Source organism: Spea bombifrons, chromosome 4, assembly GCF_027358695.1.
Source record: "Spea bombifrons isolate aSpeBom1 chromosome 4, aSpeBom1.2.pri, whole genome shotgun sequence".
NCBI lineage: Eukaryota > Metazoa > Chordata > Amphibia > Anura > Pelobatidae > Spea > Spea bombifrons.
In genome coordinates, this window is record NC_071090.1 from 56,729,618 (window position 1) to 56,749,022 (window position 19,405).

The 19,405-nt window shown below is 36.4% G+C and overlaps 1 protein-coding gene across 1 annotated transcript in view; it reads right to left on the reverse strand.

Annotated features, from left to right (window-relative positions):
- The window catches only part of GRM8 (glutamate metabotropic receptor 8), a 366,995-nt gene extending 348,258 nt beyond the window's left edge, over positions 1-18,737 (reverse strand). Inside the window, exons 1-2 of the mRNA XM_053465208.1 lie at positions 18,480-18,737; positions 7,285-8,102 (exon numbers count right to left, since the gene is read on the reverse strand). Coding sequence (XP_053321183.1) covers positions 7,285-7,806 — 522 coding nt within the window. The 5' untranslated portion in view covers positions 7,807-8,102; positions 18,480-18,737. The remainder of the gene's footprint in view (positions 1-7,284; positions 8,103-18,479) is intronic.
- Between the last annotated feature and the right edge of the window lie 668 nt (positions 18,738-19,405).

Genomic DNA, 19,405 nt, shown 5'->3' on the forward strand with positions numbered 1-19,405 from the left:
CACAAATGGACATTAAAGCAGCAAACAAATGAATCTACAATATACCATAAACTCACATAAACAACAGTTAGTGAGCTCTTTGTTTACATGTCCATGGTTTGATTTTCTGTATGAAAAGTATGGTTCTGTGTCTATGTAGATGAGGTCAGAGCATGTACATCTGTAGGATTTTTTCCATGGGGGAGGCTAAATATCCTCCCTACTTTTCCCTTCACCCAACCAAAAACCACCCTACATCATTCCGATTGCCTGTCTTTGTTGGCTCAGGAGAGGGGGTTCCAGGTAAGTGTTAGTTACCCATTAATAGGAAGAATGATATGATCTACTATGGTAGTAGTAGCTAATATACTTGTGCATTTGAATATGTACAAATTGCAAATTTGCAGAATTTTGGCAAATTCTGTTATGTGTATGAAGCCACAAAAATGAAGCCAGAACCCCCCACACACACACACAAAGTAGACAACAACAAAGCAAAAGCACTGTTTTTTTCGTCCGAAATCCCACTTTGTCAGTACAGCCGCAGGCGGCTTTCCGGACTGGCTCCAGACCGTCCCGGGTAGCAAGTACACAGTCTGCACCCGCTACCCGTTCAGCGTCTTCACCGCGCGGTCGGCTCGCGGCAAATCAGTACCATAGCACCACTGTGTGTTCAAAACCTGAAACTGCGTGTTCCATCTCTCCCTATTTAAGCCTGGGACTTCCACTTCTGGGTCACCCTTGGTTGGTGTATCTGCTATTTGCTCATGCGTGATTACTGAGACTGATTTCCTCGCTTTTGACCCGGCTTGTTGACCTTGCTCCTGTTCTGCTCATTTGGCTCCTTGTTTCTGAACATCTGGTATCGACTCGGCTTATTCACTTTACTTGTGGGTTCTGATTTGGCTTGTTTCGCTTTCCTGGTTTGACCCGGCTAGTTCTCTAGGCTGCTTCTTGGTTCCTGTCTCTCCTGGCACACTAGGCGCCAGATTTTAAAATCCAGAACTGCTCTGCAGAGGTACCCTACTGTGGTACTTCTATTCTGTGTTTGCTGTTTTGGTTTATGAACTTCTGTTTTGACTCCTGGCTTGTCTGTCTACTCTCCTGCCTAGTGATTTTGTACCTTGATATCCAGATCAGTGTACCATACCTGGCTTGTCTGACTACCTGCTCTGTGTGCCAACCTTGGCTTGTCTGACTACCTGCTTAGTGAATCAACCCAAATTTGGCTGCTTGCTCTGGATTGTCCAAACCTGGCAAGTGACTAGAACATGGTATGGTGTAGGTGTATGGGTGTAGAATAAAGGGACCATTTACTGTCCCTGATTGCCCCACAGAAGAAGAGTGCAAGTACTCTGTTTTTGAAGAATGCATATTAAAGTACTCACAAACCCAAAAAATTAAAGCACTTGCATTAATAAGAAGAAGCTGCAGATGCCCTCCCCCTCTGTGTCTCCCCTGTCTAAGTGCATGTCTGTATAAGGAAAATTATTACAACCATATTTGACTGGATACTCAAAGGTAGCCCAGGAAAACATGTATTGTCCCAGAAACTTATCTGGGAACTGCCCAACCATGCCCTGAGCGCCCTGTGTAATCTGGGCATGACAGGGATCAGGTGAAGGCTAAATGCACATAGGGGCATGGCTAACCTCAGTTAAACTTGGGTGGAAAGTGGGCAAGGGGGGAAGGAAAGGGCAGGATCTGGACAGGGAGGGGGCATAACCACACACTGCTCCCCTGCCTGGAGTTTGAAGAGTCTAACCTGGAGTCCTAGGGAAGCAGCTCTTCACCCTGAGACTCTGGGTGAAAGCCTGCAGGTTCACGAGTATGCACTTGAGATGTAACTAATTAAGCTAAATTATGTCTTTATAGATATTGTATGTGGATGCAAAATATTGTTTTTTTAAAAAATGGTCTACTCAGCTGCTCAGATGACATATGTATTTTATGCTAAGGCACAATAGCTTCAGAACACCCTCATCTCACAATAAGGATGCTGTTCTTACAGTTCCTTGTTTTAATGCTTTGCTTACTTGAAGTGTATTTTAAAAGATATAAATATTTAGCAATAACTATCTGTTCAATACTTTTTTATCATTCTACATAAATGTACACAGTGTAAGCCATTTTAATTGGCCATTAGCTCTGTTGTGCAGATCATTTCTCGAGGATTGTTATCATAAGTAACTTACAAAAAGGAAAGTCTATCATGTAGTTCAAACTTTCCCATCTACACATTTTTTACTTTTAAATTAGTGTCAAATGTAAACCTGAGTTTTTCTTTTAAGTCTTTGTATATTTTTGTGATGCGAAAGTACGACATAGAACACAGCTATTAATTGTGACTGAAAACCATATGGAATTAACTGGACCATGGAGTTTTGATGAACCTGTGTAAAGTTTAAAAAGTGGTCTCTTCCCCATGGAAAGCAGTGGAATGTTCCTGCTGACTGTTGCCATTGGTTGCCATGGAGATAAGACCTCTTTTCAACCTGTGTACCAGAATCTCTTTTTTATATAACCCCAGTCTGTGTAACTACCATATGCTTAACCTACTGAGTATAACGTCTTATCTTTTTAGGAAGTGACACCAATTATCTTATGTCTTGTGTTAAAATAATTAATTTCATTTGCCGCTCTATAAACATAATGGAATAACCAATCCTTACATCAGAGATGAGATGCTATTTGTGGCTGACTTACAAACTGTTTCACTGCGACCTAATGCGACCCTTCATGTGAACTAATTGAGGAGAATGTCAGCAACTTAAGATCCCTATTAATCTGGCTAGTCTTAGAACTGAGACACTAGAAACCACAGTTACTCATTAACAAACCAGAGCACTTACTTTATTAGTTAGATGCTAGTTTAACCCTTGGGTGCTACAATCCCTACCCTGACACTTTAATATTCCTCTTGTGGCAAAAACAGGGTATTGTACAAAACAGCTCATTGATTTATGATATACTCTGTAGAAATCAGAAGAATTATTATACGTGTATATTCATGTTGATTTAAAAAACTAACCCTACCTATTACAACACTTGTAACTGAACTGAAGCAGAAGGGAAGCCCTCCATCATACACACACACATGTATTCATTGGCAAAAGTGCTCCCTCGCACTCGCAAGCACACTTTATCAGACACATACACTCGAACACATATACTTGAACACAAACACACCTTACAGGGGTCAGCTTCCATCTCAGAAGAATAAAGAAAGCATCTGTAAAAGCATGCATGACCTTTCATGTTGCAGGATCTTAGCCAAATGGTGAACGCACAGCCCATCAGTACTGCAGACACCAGGCAGATGATAATGGTGGAGCACAATGTATTTTGGTGACTCTTAATAGTATGGGCTGTTACTACAGCACCACAGGACCAGCCATGCACTGCCACTACGGACATCCACCTAGGCAGACCCTGTGTGAACCTTAACACCAGGGTGACGTTAATATAGTATATCAAATTCAGATAAACACTGATAAAACAGTATAAATGCAATTTTTGTGTGATTATCTGGCATATATGTATATTCTGGATTAATATTGTCTTTTATTTAGATTCAAATCAACATATTATAATAGCACAGTGATATAGGAATATTTTAAATATCAATTAAACAGCGTACTATTCAAATATAGTTTTCCGATGAAATATTACATACAGAGTAGATTTTTCCTTTGAAAAAAAAAGTTACTTAGGCATGGTCCATAATTAGATCTAAAGGAGATGTCTCCTTCTTTTGCAGGAAACTATACTACATCAATTACATGGGTAAATAGGAGATTTTCCCAGAGGAGACACCATGTGACCCTATATTGATCAAGACTGCAGTGGAACGCTATTTGCAGTTGCATTGCATAATGGAAATCAGGCGTTGGCTGTCATGGTTTCAGAAGACAAATTGCTGGTATTTGAGACAAATCATAGCCTAATTCCCATCTTGGTTTCTTGCATCTCAACTAAAGCAAGGTACAGTTTTCCGTTTAAGTTTCTTAATTAACTCTTACTTTAACTCCTCGTTACTAAACTGAGAGCGCTACACAAGCAGGCATCAGAGATAACTTAATACGATGTGTCATTACAGACTCTGTTAGTAATGCATTATTTAACTTTCTAACTTGAAATCAAAGGGACACAAAATTAAAATTAAATCAGCACATCACTCAATAACGTTGCTCCTAAGAAACAGGGCAACTGGAGTATGATTTAAGGCACAGAAAATAAAGGAAGAAAAGACAGCCCAAACAACTGAAGCATTTTTAATCTATTTTTTTTCTGCACCTCGGCATGTCTGAACAAGCTAAGTAATTTCTCTAGAGCTTATTGAAACTTGTAGGCTTTTTCCTTTCTTTCTTGGTTCCTTGCAGCACACAATAATCCCAAGATAGCCCCTCGAGCATCAGTATAAAACTCACAAATCTTGTGCAGCTCAGTATCTGATGCTTCTGCTCTGAAAGGAGTAGATGAAAGGCTGCGAAGGTTTCAACAGAGCAATCTTAGCATAATACACAGACCTGCAACAAATTCTCCATAACTGGGGGAAATTGCTCCCAATGTGAACGGTTTTCCTGATCCCCACATCTGCTTTAACGCCCACATATCACAACTACACCTCAAACTGTCATTAATTCAGAAAAAGTACAGAAACGCCAGGATTTTATTTCACAGAGTAGCAAAAAATATATTCTTTTTGTGTGTGCGTGCATTAGAAAAGTAGCTTATATTCTACTATAAATATGGCATAATAAGAAAGTGAAGTTAGTTTCATATAAAAAGATACAGCTCAAAAATGAAACCGATTTAAACATAATTGAAGTAATGTTAAAACCGTAAAATGTGGAAAATGATTTTTTTGGGTATCGCATTTCTGTTGTCATTTGGTACCATTTGGTATCATTATTTAAAATAAAATGAGTACAATTAAAGGGTCAGTAACGTGCTTTTTATCTTTCAGCATTTCCCAAAGAACCTATCTGGTTCTCACCCCACTCTACAGCCTCACAAGTCAACTAGTAGAAGCACGTTTGCGTGTGTTACTTCATGCATGTGCACACTCTCAAAGTATCCATCTTGGCAAACAGGCCTAGGAACCAGAAACGACATTTTTTCATATTGCTTTCAAGACAAATGGAATGGATGTGATTTAAAATCCTTACTTTGTATTTAAGCAATTTAAGACTCCAAACCTACGGACTATGGCTACCAGCTCACAAATATACCGTACTTCCCATAGTTCCCATATGTGATTGCCGAGTGCTTCCAAGTGAAAATTTAGCTAATTAGAAATGCATAAAATAAATGAAATAACTGAAAAGGTGTCAAGTTCCAAAGAATCTCCATGGGAATTGTAAGTGGAAAATTTACAGTTCAATAAACAAGTCCCAACATCTTCTATTCTGTTCTTCAATTAATCATAAAAAATGATCCTACCACATACTAGTTTCCAGTGCTGAAATAATCAATTCATATATTTATAAGATTCTAAAAATAAAATTGCGGACTCTGGGACAAGAGATGTTTTTCACTGTGGTAAAGGAATGCTAGCGGTAAGAGAAATATTCTTGATTCCTGCTTAAACCTATGGAGGGTAGGTGTAGGCTAAAAAGAAAAAAAATCTGTTCTATAGACATAACCTTAAAAAAGCTAACATGTTCCACACTGGAAGGAATTTTTGCAGCCTACAGAGTAAATAAGCTTGGAGAAAATAACGTTGATGGTTACATACTTATGAAGCCTGGAGACGTCAGATGGTAAATGATGGTTTATTATTTTAGATGAAATCCCTTTATAATAGCCTGTTTCTTGGTTTGTTCTACCGGTATAATGTAATTACGCATCACGCAACCCTTATCCTACCCAGCTAGCTGTACTGGCACGCACACTGATCAATGGAGAATAATCTTTGTATCTTCTGTGGTGGCAGGTGTGCAGGTTGTCTGTGCAAACATATCATGATTTCTTAAGCCATCTCTCGGTGTCTTCTAAAAGTGCCGCCTTTCTGAAGGGGTATCTTTTCTCCATCTATTGGTTTAATAGTGCAATGGCACTTCACACTATCATCTTTATTATTATTATTTATTGATTTATATAGTACCATCATATTCCACAGTGCTGTACAAACTTTAGGTAGATGGTTTGGTCTGGACCAAGTATGAAATTTGCAGATCCATGGATATGCTATGATAATTTGTAGAAAATTGTGGAAATTGTCATTGTGCTAAGTAATGGATATGCACAGCATTTCTTTATACACATATAAAGGTAACGTGTTTTGCCATCTGTCATCTTGACTTCTGTAGATTTCCTTTGGATGCTATTATCTGTCACAAATTAAATTGTAATACTTTTGGTTAGAAAGTAAGGAGCAGGTTTTACTATACTGTTATTTATTTGATATATGTTGTGATAACTTTAAGAAATTGTATCTGGAGTATTTTTCAACGTATCTCCAAAAGTATCAAAATCTTAATAAAAGTCCCATTGTGGGACTGAAACGTCGACCTATTGGATGTATACCATTCATTAAAAAAGTTGTTTTATCACAAAGGCCCATAAGTGCCTGCGTTCTTGAAAGATATATCTATATACATACAAATACATAAGCATCTCATTACATCTGTATATTTTTTTATTCCATTTAATATCATTGCAGTAACTAAATAGATTATTCGCACAGAGGTGTTTTATTCACAGATAAATCCTTAATTACTCTAGTTGATCGTAGCTGTGTAACACTACATAGGAAAATAAAAATAGATCTAGTATGTAAGAGCCGTGGAACTACCTTCACCTAACAAGAAATTAGAAGCAATCAAGCACAAAGAGGCTTCTTTCTCTATTTCCCACCCCCTGGAACAACAATAAACCTTGTTGTCAGTTAAACATAAGCACCCGATGTCATTACATTTACAGAGATAGGGCTCTGGGCAGACGGGTATGATCTACTGATGAATGTATTTAGTTTATAGTATACTTTCACTGTATGAGAATATGAGACTCATATAGATGTATCTCATGTATCTTGTTTTAGTTATGTTATCTAGAAAGACTAATAATCACTTGTTACAAAGATGATTCTAGCATTAACAGAGTAAATGAGTAATTAAAACAACAAAGTGAAAACAACAAAGTGAAACAAGCATTACATTTTCTGTGATACTTCCATAACACATGCTGCTTTCAGATGACCATTAGGAGCAGTAGCTAAACAATCATTATTTTACCAAAAAGAGGTAGTCTTTCATAATAATGTTTTAAACAGGGAAGTTATACTTAATGTAATTTTCTTACCTTAAAAAGTCGTAATATGTTAGCCACCATGATGGACACAGAACTTGCTGCAGATCCTATCACACCAGTGATTTTATCCGGCTTGGTAAATATAGGTGGGTCTCCATTAGCACATCTCACATCAGAACCATCTTTTTCTATTAAGGCCTGCACAAATGTCAAGGATTGCTCCAAAGCATATGTGTCTCTTGAGCAAGTGTCAAGAATGCGCACGCCTAAAGAAATATTTGGAAGAAGTTCTGGATCTTTGTTTATCTGATCTACAGCATACATCATGGCCTCTAGTCTGTGAATTCCTTTTTCTTTTTTAAGGTCCCCACATGGCACCCCACGTTCTCCTCTTGCATGCACTGGGAAGAGACCTCCAAGAATAATGTCGCCTTCTACTCTGATGGAGTGAGCGTATTCCTGGCCCTTGGTTCTTTGAATGAGACTGAGAATCCAACACAACTTGATGGCTGAAGCCAAAATGCAGGGGCAAGAAATAGATTTTTTTCTTTCTATCAAGCTTCCCAAAAACATTGTTGCAATTCAGATGCCAAGCATTTAATGTATAATACGAAAAAATATACCCTTTGAAGCTGCACGTTTTAGATGCTACCATCAGTGCCCAGGATATGACTACAAAGCAGTGCTTAGCAGAGGGGCCATGACTTTCTCAACCACAAAGGAAAGTGTCATTTGTGCATAAAATTCAATCTAATCCAATCAGCATATCCAACAGAGAGTACGGGTGCTGAAGACATCAGTAAATTCAGTGCGAGGAATCAATGGCCTCCAAGTCATGTCTTTCTGTTGTTTCCTTGGATAAAGTCAACCTAGGAACAAAGATACAGTTAACACTGAGTTCCAACGTGTACTGGTATATTCCTTATCTTGGTCCAAACATTTTTCATGCTCTACATTAGATGTAACATACTGTGGTAACTTAAATAATGGCTAATATTCCACATTAATAGAAGAGCTTTTCAGATATTAGATTGAAATCTAATCGGTTACACGGTAATACATTGGGGTTTTGGTCCTTAGCAACTTAATGCTCCACATATTTTGTTGTAGTGCATAATTTTAAAACTAATCTCACTTAATTAAATAGCCCCATAATTTGCTCTCTTTAAGAAAAAATATCTGATCCGTCCTGAAATAGGTCAGGAAATCCAGACAAAATAATTACCTCTCTTTAAATGTTCAGTGTTATAATAGAAATAGTCAGACAATTCAAAGCCAATGTCAAATGTATTGGGATGGGCTAGGTTAAGGTAAGAATATTCCAATTCCTTCCTATCCCAAAGAAGTGCAACCTTAAAAAAAATCCAAAAAATGAAAGCAAATCTATAACACTGACCAAATATGTAATTCAATGATTATCCAACACACAGTGGGCTTTTGGTGATACAATCACTTTTATGTGTTTACTTCATCAGATGGACATCAATGCAAATGCATTTTCTTTTGTTTACCTACAGCATAAATAAAATGATCCACATATTTCAACTTTATAAACAGTATAATTAATAATATAAGTAAGTAAGTGTAACTGTAACGGGTTCACCAAGAGAGCTGTAGTAACTCCCAGAGATCACCCACATGTATCCTCCTGTTGTCCCCGGAATCACTTCCAGCACCAGCCAGCATGCGCACCTTGGAACCCTGCTATGTGTACCCAATAAGTAGACACAACTACCTTGAACGGAGTACAGCAGGAATGAACAGTTTATTGATGTAAAACATAGACTCATATATCCAGAGAACCGCATTAACATAAATAAACACAAATAAACAATAAAGACAACCCAACCTTTAATCCCCTTTAGCTACTGAATATCCCCCTGGCAGCCATCCTGTTAATGGGATTAGTTTAACAATGGAGTTCCTGCCTGTTTGGCAGCCAGGCTGGAGCCATCTCTGAGCACCTTGGGGCCCTGTATGACAGCTCATTCTGTCACAGTAACTAAATTTGAATTAGGCAAGATCGGTATTTATGAGGTGAGGCACGAGGGATCTATAGATTTAAATATTTTTTAATAACGCCAAAGTACACCAAGATAAACTGTAAAAAATGTTATTAGTTATATATACGCCTGCATTGTACGCCTGCATGTACAGGGCCCTCTTTTTCTTCAGTGCCAGTATAACTTATTACCAGGAAAGGCTAAGGGATCGTAATATATATATAACAGAGAACTGAGAGGGAAGATGTGATAGAAACATTTAAACAGTAATAAGGATGTACAGGAGGGACGTTTATTTCAAAGGAGGAGAAATGTTGGAACAAGAGGTCATAATCTAAAACTAGAAGGTCAGAGGTTTAGATGTAATGTAAGGAAGTTTGACTTTACCGAGAGAGTGATAGATTAAAGAAACAACCTCCCATTAGAAGTGATAGAGGCCAATACAGCGAGGGAACTTAAACACGCATGGAATAGGCATAAAGCTTTCCTAAATCTAAGGTAAAACCAATGACTGAATAAACTCTGAGAAAAAATGGACAGACTAGATTGGCCAAATGGTTCTTATCTGCTGTCAAGTTCTGTTTCTATGTTATTCTGATATTATTTATGTAGCCTCTCCTTATTGTAATGGTGCTGTAGAATTGACTGCAATGTTACAAATAAAATGCAATTATGATTAATACTGTATTGGTCTTGAGAAGACAGCAGCCTGTGAGTTGGAGCATGTTGACAGAACAATGTAATTACGGACCACATCCTCACTCACTGATCCACACTTCAGCAGCAATAAGGTCTGTAAGTCCACAGCAACGCAATAAATCTCAGCAGCCTTCATCCAGCCGCTGTCATAACAGAGCTAGGAGCTGCTACAGCAGTAGTCTGCAACCTGTAGCTACCCAACAAAAGTAAATTTACAGCACCCATGATCCTGATCCTAGAGGTCATGGACTTTTAAGTTCACCCAACCTTGTGTCAACCCCTTTTGATAAATGACATTGTGATACAGAGTAGGGACAGCCATGTACAAAAGCAGTACGTGGACAAACATACCGATAAACCTCTTTCAGAATTCCCACTCTGCTTCTTGAAATGCCTCAAGGAAAAATGCTTCTTCTATTTATACAAACAAAATGCAACTTCGCTACTATTCTCTACACAGATTAATAAATTCATTTTAATAAATTCACTGCTCTTGGACATTACAAATTGCAACCATCTAATTTGTAGCATTTATGAAAGCAAATATTTTATTTTGCATATTTTTTTGTATGTAAGTAAAATGTCTATACACAATTCTGAATGCCAAATTGTTTTAAAAAGAGCAATAACATTAGTTTTATATTAATATGGGGACAGAGTCAACAATTATCATGGATTTGATGAATAATATAACGAGCATGCTATTAAATACTGAAAATTCAAGTTGCATTTTGATGTTCCAATATACATGAATTTCCATATGTGATGTTTGCACTCGAATACTACATTTTCTATTCATTTGTCTCTTTCCCTAGAAAGGATTTGCCTTGAGCAAATCTTCATTTTTTCTGGTTGCATTAAAACTATTTCCATCTCTATTTATCTATTTAAGTCAAAATATGAAAATGGGCTTTCAGGTGAAAATCAATGTATTTCTTACGTTTTACAATATTCATTTACATACATTACTCAGTTGCCCCTTACTAAAATTTGCTTTTTATTTGTCAGCGATTTTCTCCCCTGGAGCATTATTTTTTTGCAGAGATCCTTGCATTCATTTTTCTACCTTAGATTATTATGTTAATGGGGAATTATTACGCTTTTATCAAATAACCAAACAATGCTTTGGTACTGCATACTGTCCATAGTTAACACATTTCAAAATATAAAGAAAACATGAAGACGGTGGTGGATGTGGTTCCTGGGAGAGCCTCCATAATCCATAATATAATCCAAGAATACCTGGGAGTAAGGTCTTCCTAAAATTTAAATGAGGAGCTCAAACATTAGCACTTCTGTATTCCAATTATCAAAGTTCATTTTATTTTATGATCTCATTATAAAACACATCTGAAGAATTGTTCTTATATCCCATACCTGATGGTAATTTAAATTTAAAATAATACATATTATAAAACTGAATTAAAACAGGTACACATGTGGAAAATTTACAAACCTTTACAGAAAAAGAGAAAGGAGAATTAATAAAGAAAAAAATAAAACTAATGTATTTACTAAAAACATACGTCATCTTTAGAGTTAACCTCTCAATGTACTGAAAATCTCATGATCGCATTCCAGGAGCAATACCGGACATACACTATGATCTGCACTAGGTCACATTATAGCTCATTCACTCCAATAAGCCTTTAGGAGCCCCAGAGCAAAGAAAACCTTGGTAAATAAAGATCTAATCTCCTCACTGACGGATAAAGCAGCAATAGCAATCCAACCAAGTGCATTTAAACCTTATTTCTGTTTCCAGGCCCTTTGAGAAAGCTTCTTCCTCGTGACGTCTTCATTCACATTCAGAATTTTAGAATATAATCTTACTTTATAGTCAACAAAGCAACAAGATCGAAATGAAAAGTCTATATAACAACCGGAATAATACGATTTTGGGCTGAATGCCACTTTGACACACAATGGGTTTAAGGCAAACGTAAGAATATGTGGAGGCCTGTCCTGGAGATGTATCCCTTATCACATCAACAACATAAATGCGCCCTGTGCTGTCTAGCTCCTAAAACATCTTTTCAAGATTGTATAACTATAACACAATTTTTACAATAATAATAACAACAATAATTAGCTAAACTACATTTGGAACATCAGCTGATCCGCTTCTGTGTTTTATGCAATACCTGGCTTGCTGCCTACATGGAGAACAACTAAAAAAACAGGATCTCATAAATAATTAAGATCTAGATGCAAAGTATACTATACAAATAATCCATAAATTCATGTACTCCTTACCAACTGCAGGGTATGTACTTCCAGTACCAAGTGCCCACTGTTCCCACTTACAAACATTTCAAATGATCCGATATATCACCTTATATAAAGTCATATGATTTTATTATTATTGTATTATAGAATATTTATATCATTATCAAGAATAGATAGTGTACTTGAATACTGTACCTTAATTTCAATGTCACTATGTATCATTCTTTAAAAAAGGTCTGCATAAAAGGTATCATTGTTGGAAAAGCACAGACAGCTACAAATAACAAGGATTCAATACTCTGCGAGTATAAAAAGAAATATTTTGTTACATGGTAACAGTATTATAGTCTTATGTGTAACAATGACAGGTTCTAGTTTGCATAAGCAAAGGTTCACATAAGGTTCCCATGAGAGGTCCTTGTTCAAGGATTATGTCCGGCTTTGTTGTTGTTTGATATGTTATTATGCATGTCTATTTCTAAGTTTACCTTATAAAGCCTAATGTGGTTTTCCCTATTGTTTGTGGAGGAACAAACTTAAAAGAGAATGTTCACCACAAAATATAAGCACATGGAAGTAAAATACAGTGTGTTGGCTATAAACTGCACCGAGCAGGGACCTAATTTCCCAATAGTTTCATATGTATTGTACCAAAATCAAAATGTCTATAGACTACTGTACCCGCAGCTCTTATTGAACTTCCCTTTTTATTATACCAAACACCTGTTTGCGCTCTCTATATATATATATGTGTTTGTAGAATGGTCATGGACATTGAGATTTAAAAATGGTCATGGACACTGAGAACTCATAAAAATGCATGAAAAAGAAATCATCTTATGTTCACATGCCTTTAATTAGTAGTAATATTGTAGAGGTCAATATTACTTTTCTTTTGGGGTAACGTAAAGATTTTGGTGGAACTGTGCAACATTACACTAGAGTTCAAATGATTGGGGTCACTTCGTGGTTTCCTAGGATATATATAACCCAAGAGGGCTGAAATAAATATGTTAAGTTACAAGATTGGGTTTAGGAAACATCATTCGGGGTTACCAACCTGGCCAGAACGTCCTACAACTGTCATCATTTCAGGGATGACCTTAAAAGAAACCATGTGATCAACTGGCAAAAAATCCACTGAAAATGAACACTGTATAATAATAATAATAATAATAATAATAATAATAATAATAATAATAATAATAATATGCCCCTGTGTCTTGCTAATGTCCAGTACATTTCTAAAACACCATGCACAAAGCCTGATGTCCTGTACCTGTTGCCCACATCAACGACACAGACTGCTATATAATTAAAGCCATTGCCTTTTTTTGCTTTCTATTTTCTCAAAAATATTCATAAGTATGTTTTAAATATATGCATAAGAACAGGCACATACAATGGGTTAGCGTGCAGTAGGATTTTAAACTTTGAATAAGATTAAAACATCAGCAACTCTCCTTAATTATTTGTAGTGCTGCTTTAAATATTTGAAGTAATAATTTATTCATAGAAGGCAGAAAACATCATTTTAGAATCAAGGTTAATTTTGAAAAGTAAGGGCAAGGCAAAAACTTTCTGTGATGGAAGGATAACCTTGCAGAGTGGATTTCATAGCTTTTTTCCTGCACACTGGGTGACACAACCATATGGCTCACTGATGTTTGGCTGCAACACTATGACAATAAAATAATAATAAAATAGTGGAACAAAAATGATCTTTTTTTATATTTTTGGCGTTCTGAAAGCATCGATCGATATAAAAGTTTATAATACTTTAAAAAATAGTTCCAGTTTTAAAAGTTACTGATAATCAAACTAAGGGGCATATTAAATTCATATTTACATGCATTTTATTTATTTAGAAAATTTGGTTTAAAGTAAGAGACTGTTTAACCCGCACCTCATCTCCAATATGGGACCAAGTAATTATTTCTGTGGTATCTGAAGGTTTTATATTCCTGTCTGCCTTAGCCACATGACTGCAATTACAAGCGCTCTCTATGCTCCATAACCGTGTACTCCCCTGTATTACAGTAGGAACTAATAATGCTATTGAATATTTTTAGGATCACCCATATTTTTATACAATTTGGGTTTTATGCATATAATGAACTGTATTAAATTCTTAAGATTCTATATTTCTGTTACCTTGTCCTCTTTCCCACTCTAGCGCCCACCACACACCAATAATTTAACAACAGGGGAGTGAGCTTAATGGGGAGGAACAATGAACAACATTCTAAGTTTAATGTATAAACACCATTAAATAGGTTGGTTATCGCACCTTATTCACCTCTAAGTTTTCCAAAGCTAATCCACAATAAACAACTCTTTCCCTCTGTGCGTTAACATTGAAGTTAAGTGTTGGATATAGTTGGACCTACAAATAATGCAATAAATCAACAGCTTAGAACCAGATATTAGTTTTAGTCTCCTGCAGCCTAGGCCTTGAGCTAAATACAGCTATTAGAATACAATATATTTTTTCTTCTTTGACTCACGGCAGAATATATATATTATTAAGCACGGTCCTCTAGGGAAATAAGGTTCAGGAACACTGATTTTCTGGTAAAATGTGACTTTTATTTACACATGACAAAAAAAACTAAAAATGAGCCTTCCTTGACATATACCCTGCCGGCCAAGACTAACCAGCATAACCTTTCACTAGTTTCAGCCTCCCTGCCAGTCCCGGCTACGCCTGGCTCTGAAAAACCTCCCCAAGACAGCACACAGGTCCGAGCAAGTAAAGCCACACTGGGGTGGGGGAATTTTCTTCAGGGGCCTCTTTTGCCCTTGGATCACATTGGAACTTCCTCTTCGCTCAACACGTTTCTCGGAATCTGTTGCTTGGGGAAGTTCAAACGTCCATTACCTGCACTTGTTGCAGGTTTCATCAAAGCATGGACTGAATCATACAAACCCGGCTTGGGAATCCAGGCTCTTGCTCTACCCCAGGGACCCATATACAAGAACTGCAAATCATCTATATATAAATATATATTTTATATTCCAAGTATACATACTCATGACACTTGTATTCAGGGCAAAATGTATTCTACAGTTACAAAATGTCAACGTTTCTGACCACAGAGTGGCCCTTTGTCAAGATAACTAAACATCACACAAACCATCCAATAAATACATAAACAATGAATCACTTACCCAACCCAGGTGTGAAGCTTCACAAACAAACAGATACGGAAATGGCAGCTGCCCAAAATGACACCTGTAGCATATATGATTAGGATTTTGGGGTTGCCAAAGGGTAGACCATGACAATTAAAAATTGGTCTTGTTTAACCCATCCATTCTCAAGGTTATTTAATGTACTGCTCTGCCCCCTCCCCCACCACACCAATCATTGAAAAAAGATCAATAATACTTATGCCAAATCTATTCACTTGGTAACTATTATTATTTATTGATTTATATAACACCGTCACATTCTGCAGTGCTGTACAAGAGGATGACTATGCTGAATGATACTAAATAATCCACTTGTGAGAGATAATACCATTACAATCTTGTTTATAGCACTCCAGCAGATTTGAAATCACAATTACAACAGGGTAGAAAAATAACAATTCATATCGACATTATTTGCTTATTTTTATAGCGCCATCATATTCCGTCAAACCATACATTTTATTTTTTTAAATAACTGTCTGAAAGGAGAACTACTGAACCCCCACCCCCCTTCTACGTACATTTTTGGAATCATCTGATCAGATTGTATTGATTGTCAGTAAAGGCTGTGGTTTCTCCATTAAATCCCATTCACTCTTAAATTGTATTACTCCTCTCCCTTCTATGAATATGCCTATTTATACAACTGACCTGGGAATCTATGGGTCAGTTCAAATCTAATTTAGAAAATACTATTTCCAAAGTAAATCATTTGTTTACTGGTGTGCTGTGATAAATACTCTAATAAATACAGTTCAATATCTTGAAATAATTGATCTAATTATACTTATCTAATTGACTTATTGATTAAATATATAATTGATTAAATATCTTGATATAATTGATCTAGATCCATTTTTTCGCTAATATGAGTGTTGTTACTTGAAAATGTCAATCATCCATGAAATACAGCATGGCATTTTCATCCAAAAATGTTGTGTGATTTTTTGGCTGAAAACAAGCAATCAGAGGAAAGTGTTTTAGCAATTTTGCAAATCCCCTATACTACACTATACTGGTTTTAAATTAGCAATAATGCCCAGACCAGGGTTCATAGAGGAAAGCATTTTTTTAATAAAGAAAAAAAAGCTCCATCTTGATTAACCCTAAAAATCCAAAGAAATCAAATAAAAATAATTGTGTTCTAATGAAATGTTAGCATTTACCAATGAAAGAGAGTAAGATTTCAGTATTTCTGAATGTAATGGTCTTTTTTCTACACAGGGCAGTAGAACGTTTAGTCACATGGACACATACAAAAATCTATCCTCGGATTGCATTTTAAATTGCAAAACACATAAAATGGGTCAGCTCCTACTATAAAGGTCACTGTGTTCTTTTTATGTTGCTCTTATTTCAAATGGACAGTTTAATATGCCACCCTTATTCTTCTAAGAAACTGTACTGTTCAACCAATATGCCCCAGTCCAAGGGTCACTAGGCTCAGAAGGCTGTATGTAAGGTGCAACATTTTTAATGCAAGGAATATTGGTAATCAATGTTCATTACTTGCTATAGCATGGGGTGTATCAAGTTTAAAAGACATTTTTTTTTGCTGAGAATAGAACTGTTAACAGAAATGTATACTCATTAATTAAGACTTTAAAAGTCCTATGTCTTAATCAGAAATTTGAACAATAATGTGTAAACATACAAAGGAACCGAATACATCATAGATGCACTTGTAATGAGTAATTTGCAACATTGTATTGATCCAAAACATTGAATTATATATATATATATATATATATATATATATATATATATATATTTAAAAAAATCACATAATAGTAGGTGTCAGACAGCTAGCCCTAGTGTGATTCCATTTTATTTTCACCAGCTGAACAAGCCCCCAGGGATCTCCATGCTATTTTGCTGAGCAGATGGATTTTGTTCAATGTTGCTAATAGGGCTGCCTGTATTCCTACAATTATTCCACCTTCTATCTTTTTGGGAGCTACTTAACTCTTATAGATTGTGATATGACTCATGGTGCAGGCATGTTGAGAGAGAGAGAACAAAAAAGTATTTTGCCTTTTCTTTCTTCCAAAGCTCTCTCTGCAGAGAAATTAACATCTCAGCTGTGAAATTGCAGGCAATATAAACTTTTACAAAGACCAACTGTTAGTGATCAGACATTTACACCAAAGATTACATGATAAAGAAGTGCTGTCTGTCCCTAGGCAGTGTTATCCCAAGCGGAATAAATCAAATAAAATATCCTTTTTTTTTTTTAAAGCCAAAAAAGACATGAAGAACTTGGTGTAAAGAATAGGGTATGCTTTCTTCCTTTTTCTTTCTTAATTGTGTTGGTCCAGATATCAATAGCACTAATAGCACGAAAATAGAATTACCAATTAATAACAATAAATAAATAAGACGTCATACTGCTGGGTGACCCGTGATGTCACAGAATTACATTAACTTTCTGCTTATATTTTTCTAGAATGCAAAATGGAAGCATTATCAGGGACCGAATATCTAAGTGTTTTATATATATATATATATATATATATATATATATATATATATATTACTACACATTACATATAATCATGCTGTATGTCTGCTCAATTAGGTACCTAACCTTTGATTCAAGGATTAAGTTGAATGGACTTGCAAGAATAGATATTATGTCACTCTTCTTCTCCTCTTTATAGCCACCCTCCATCCCAGACTTTTAGTGCTTTTTCTTTGAGAAGTCTGTGAGGAACTACCTTGTTAAGCAGACGGGCACTTCATTCATTAGCCTCCCCCGCAACACTGTTGCTCGCTGCCACAGTGAAGCAAGCAGGTAGGAAGTGGGGTATATTAACGGGCAGAAACAAGGAGGAACGTGCATTCAGAAAATAAATCAACTCTTAATACTGTATATGCAGTATGTATATATCACATATGGATTTACAGAGCAAAGCCAGCTTACTGAATGGATGGGGTGTAGTACAGTTATATCTATATACATATATATATATATATATATATATATATATATATATATATATATATATGTATATAGATATATATGTGTGTGTATGGGTAGTTATATATATATATATAATAAGATAGTGAGAGTGTAATGAGTGTGTAATGAGAGTGTAAGGGTTGCTTGCGATCACCTACCGCCCAGCAGCGTCCTGGAGCCTCATTGCCCTGAGAGTGCAGGGCTGTCTCCGCACATGCAGCTGTCCGCGGTGCTGAAAGAGACAGCTAGTCCACAGCACAGCACCGAGTCTGTTCCATGTGAATAACAAATACTCCCACCGGCAGCTATTGGTCTCTCTAACTCTCCTTGTAATCCACCTCTCATCAGACGGTCACCCCGACCACGGGCAAGCAAAGCTTCCCTATAACGGACAACAATAGGCAAAGCTTACAGCCGGATCCCTCGCCAGCAGAGACGAGGAGATCTTCTCCCCTCTCCTTCAGTGGGGATGATGGAGGCAACAATTAGGTCTCCACCGTCTCATTACTTGTATGTGTGTTTGTTCCTCTCGCAGTTCCTCACATGCCACCCCCACCCCTCAGCTTTGTATGTCTATCAACCCATATGAATTTCAGAAACGTTGAACAATCCTTGCAATTATCGCTACGAGGGCTTTTCAGCTTTTAATAATTAATTAGTACATGGAGTGCTATAAGCTTTGCCAGGATAATGTTAGGAAAATACGTTTTGGGAGAAGGAAACTCAAAGTACAGGGGGTTTTAACCAGCTGCTTCTAGATTGAGGTACACAGTGATCACCTAATTGACTTATTGATTAATTAATTGTCTATATATCTGATGTATAATATGCTCATATATCTACAGATGGAACATAGATAATCAAATCCATGATAGATAGATAGATAGATAGATAGATAGATAGATAGATAGATAGATAGATAGATAGATAGATAGATAGATAGATTAGATAGATATAGATAGATAGATAGATTAGATAGATATAGATTAGATAGATAGATTAGATAGCTAGAAGGATGGATGGAATTACCAGATACTTGGTATGGCCCATTTAATACTTGGCACCTTTGAATTGTCCTGATCTG